The sequence below is a fragment of the Penaeus japonicus genome, unplaced genomic scaffold, assembly GCF_977035675.1.
Source record: "Penaeus japonicus unplaced genomic scaffold, GWHDUDI00000001_assembly GWHDUDI00000010, whole genome shotgun sequence".
In the NCBI taxonomy this organism is placed as follows: Eukaryota; Metazoa; Arthropoda; class Malacostraca; order Decapoda; family Penaeidae; genus Penaeus; species Penaeus japonicus.
In genome coordinates, this window is record NW_028234412.1 from 37,385,879 (window position 1) to 37,388,378 (window position 2,500).

General features: G+C 39.1%; 1 protein-coding gene across 1 annotated transcript in view; it reads right to left on the reverse strand.

Annotated features, from left to right (window-relative positions):
• Window positions 1-2,500, reverse strand: part of LOC122266370 (uncharacterized) — a 183,524-nt gene that overhangs the window by 7,458 nt on the left and 173,566 nt on the right. Inside the window, exons 3-5 of the mRNA XM_086540382.1 lie at window positions 2,247-2,375; window positions 1,896-2,002; window positions 1,229-1,391 (exon numbers count right to left, since the gene is read on the reverse strand). Coding sequence (XP_086396508.1) covers window positions 1,229-1,391; window positions 1,896-2,002; window positions 2,247-2,375 — 399 coding nt within the window. The remainder of the gene's footprint in view (window positions 1-1,228; window positions 1,392-1,895; window positions 2,003-2,246; window positions 2,376-2,500) is intronic.

Here is a 2,500-nt window from a genome sequence, read left to right on the forward strand (position 1 = left end):
CTTTTTGCCACTTCAGGCAGTCACGTGCGCTTCAGGCTAGTTTGGGGAGGACTGTTTTATTTTGACGGTCTGCGGGTCTGTGTAAATGCATTGGCGGTGTAGTACTTTTCGGTGTGGCAGAAGAAATCGGAAGGGAAGATTTGGGAAGTGGAATTGGAAGGGAGATATTGCAGGAGATAGCTAAAGATACAAAGATTACATATATTAATTACATTACATGTATAAGTGTGTGTATTCATGTGTATATATATATATATATATATCTTATATATATATAAATCTATATATGTCTTTATATATAATTAAGTATAAATATACTCTTGTGTGTGTATATATATAATATATATATATAATATATATATATATATATATATATATATAATATATATAATATATATATATATATATGGTGTGTGTGTGTGTGTGTGTGTATGTGTGTGTGTGTGTGTGTGTGTGTGTGTGTGTGTGTGTGAGTGTGTGTGTGTATACATATATATATGTATATTCTTATATACATACTTACATGTGTGTGTGAGTGTGCGCGTTTGTGTGTGTATACTCATATACATACAAGTATACTTAGCCCCCTGTGCAACATCATTCACGTCAGCACAAAAAAAAAAAAAAAAAAAAAAAAATGCACACGTTAAACAGCCTCACCCTTCAGCAAACCAATTTCGTGTAGAGCATGTTCTCCTGCCACGATAGACTAAGAATAGATTCCACCTAAAGACGAAGGCAACGCGAGATGGACCCGGAGTTTTCTGCAGGAGTGTAATTGAGTTTGTTTGTATAGACCAACGAGCGACGCCAAAGAAGGGGAATCTGAAAGGTTTCTCTCGAGAAAATCCCAGAAAAGTTTGACTCAAAAGGGATTCTCGACATTTGGGCGAGGAAACAAACACACGATTGAGTGTATACAGGATACGCGATCGTTCAATTTAACCGAGGTTTTGTATATTTACACTCGGTTATTAGAACAGAACTTGAGTTAAAGGGAAGAAGGTAATGAATGTTTAATTGACAAAGCTTTAGTTATCAATGATCAAAGTAAACAACAGAGAAAATAATAAATATGAAGCTACCTTCGCAAATGAGAACGTGGATGAAGCTTATATTTATAATGCTTATCAAGTACATTCACTATTCACTCGACTGCAGCGACAGAATTTTTTTTTTTCTATGTATCAGGAAAGGTCAAGAGTTTTCAGACGTTTCATTAACTCACTATGAGGCAGCCCAGCATAGGGTTAGTATAAGGGACGGTCTCGTTAGCCCAGAAATCAGAGTCTACAAGGAACAGTTTCCACGTCTTCACCACAAGTTTAAGGCTCACTCGCCAGCCTCGTAAAATGGCGGGAAAAATGGGGTTGGGAGGTTGTCTGGTTTGGCTAATAGGAGGCGTGAGAAAGAACTACCCAGGACAATAGTCTTTCCTCGTTTGGTAATTCTCCCCGGGTTAACTCTAAAGCGTGACACTTGTTTTTGTTTGTTGTTTCAAGGGAGCTTTGTGTTGCAATTATTGTTTTATATATATTTCAGCTGAGTCGTATCACTCAAAAGGTCGTGACGACGTCGCTTTACAAAAAAGAAAGAAGGAAAATATATCATAGCCTCTTATCTAAGTGCCCTTTCTTACATACGTATTCTTGCTCATATACCACTATCACTTTCATATACATAATATTTCAATTACTACTGTTTGAGTGATGTTTGTGTGTCTTGTGTGTGTGTCTATAAAGATCGTAGACAATGCCAGAGGTGATCGGGCATCTTTTATAAATCGACGTGATAACACACAAAATTTACCATCCTCGACCGGACTCGACCCACGCCGTAAATTGAGTCCCAAAGTGGCTGAAACAACGTTAGATTACCTCCCTACGACCGCCTACCAAAAGAGATCTATAGTCGTAACTCCACACCGCCCTTGATAGGAGACGTCATACGAATGTAACCTATTTGTGCTCAGTAGCAAGAGAGTGAGAGCGAAAAGTAGGTCCTGAAAAGCGCCGATTATCTTTGACTACTTGCGCGCCCTACAACCTCTTCCTAGGTTAGGTTAGGTTAGGTTAGGTTAGGTTAGGTTAGGTTAGGAAAAGATCGAATACAAAGAGATATCACGAAACGATAATTCCCCAAACTTTACAATCACGACGCAAGTAGCTAAGGGCGGAGGAATGCGCCATTCTACCCAGTTCTTATCAGTTACAAGAATAATGGAACAGAGACAACTGAACACTCACCTTAAACTTTTCATGTGAAAGGATGACTAGAGAATTTCCCGTCATGTCGAGCACCTGTGTACCGGGGTCGATGCCAGGGGGGATAGTGTTCAAACCCTTGTTCACACACTCTACCGTCTGCTTCCCGCCCTGGAATGCATTAATGTGAAGGTCAGCGATAAGTAACGCAGGGAAGGAGAGAGAGAAAAAAAGTGTAAACAAATTCACTCTGGACGTAGATTTGCCTGTAAAAAGGATGTGCGTTTACTGAATAA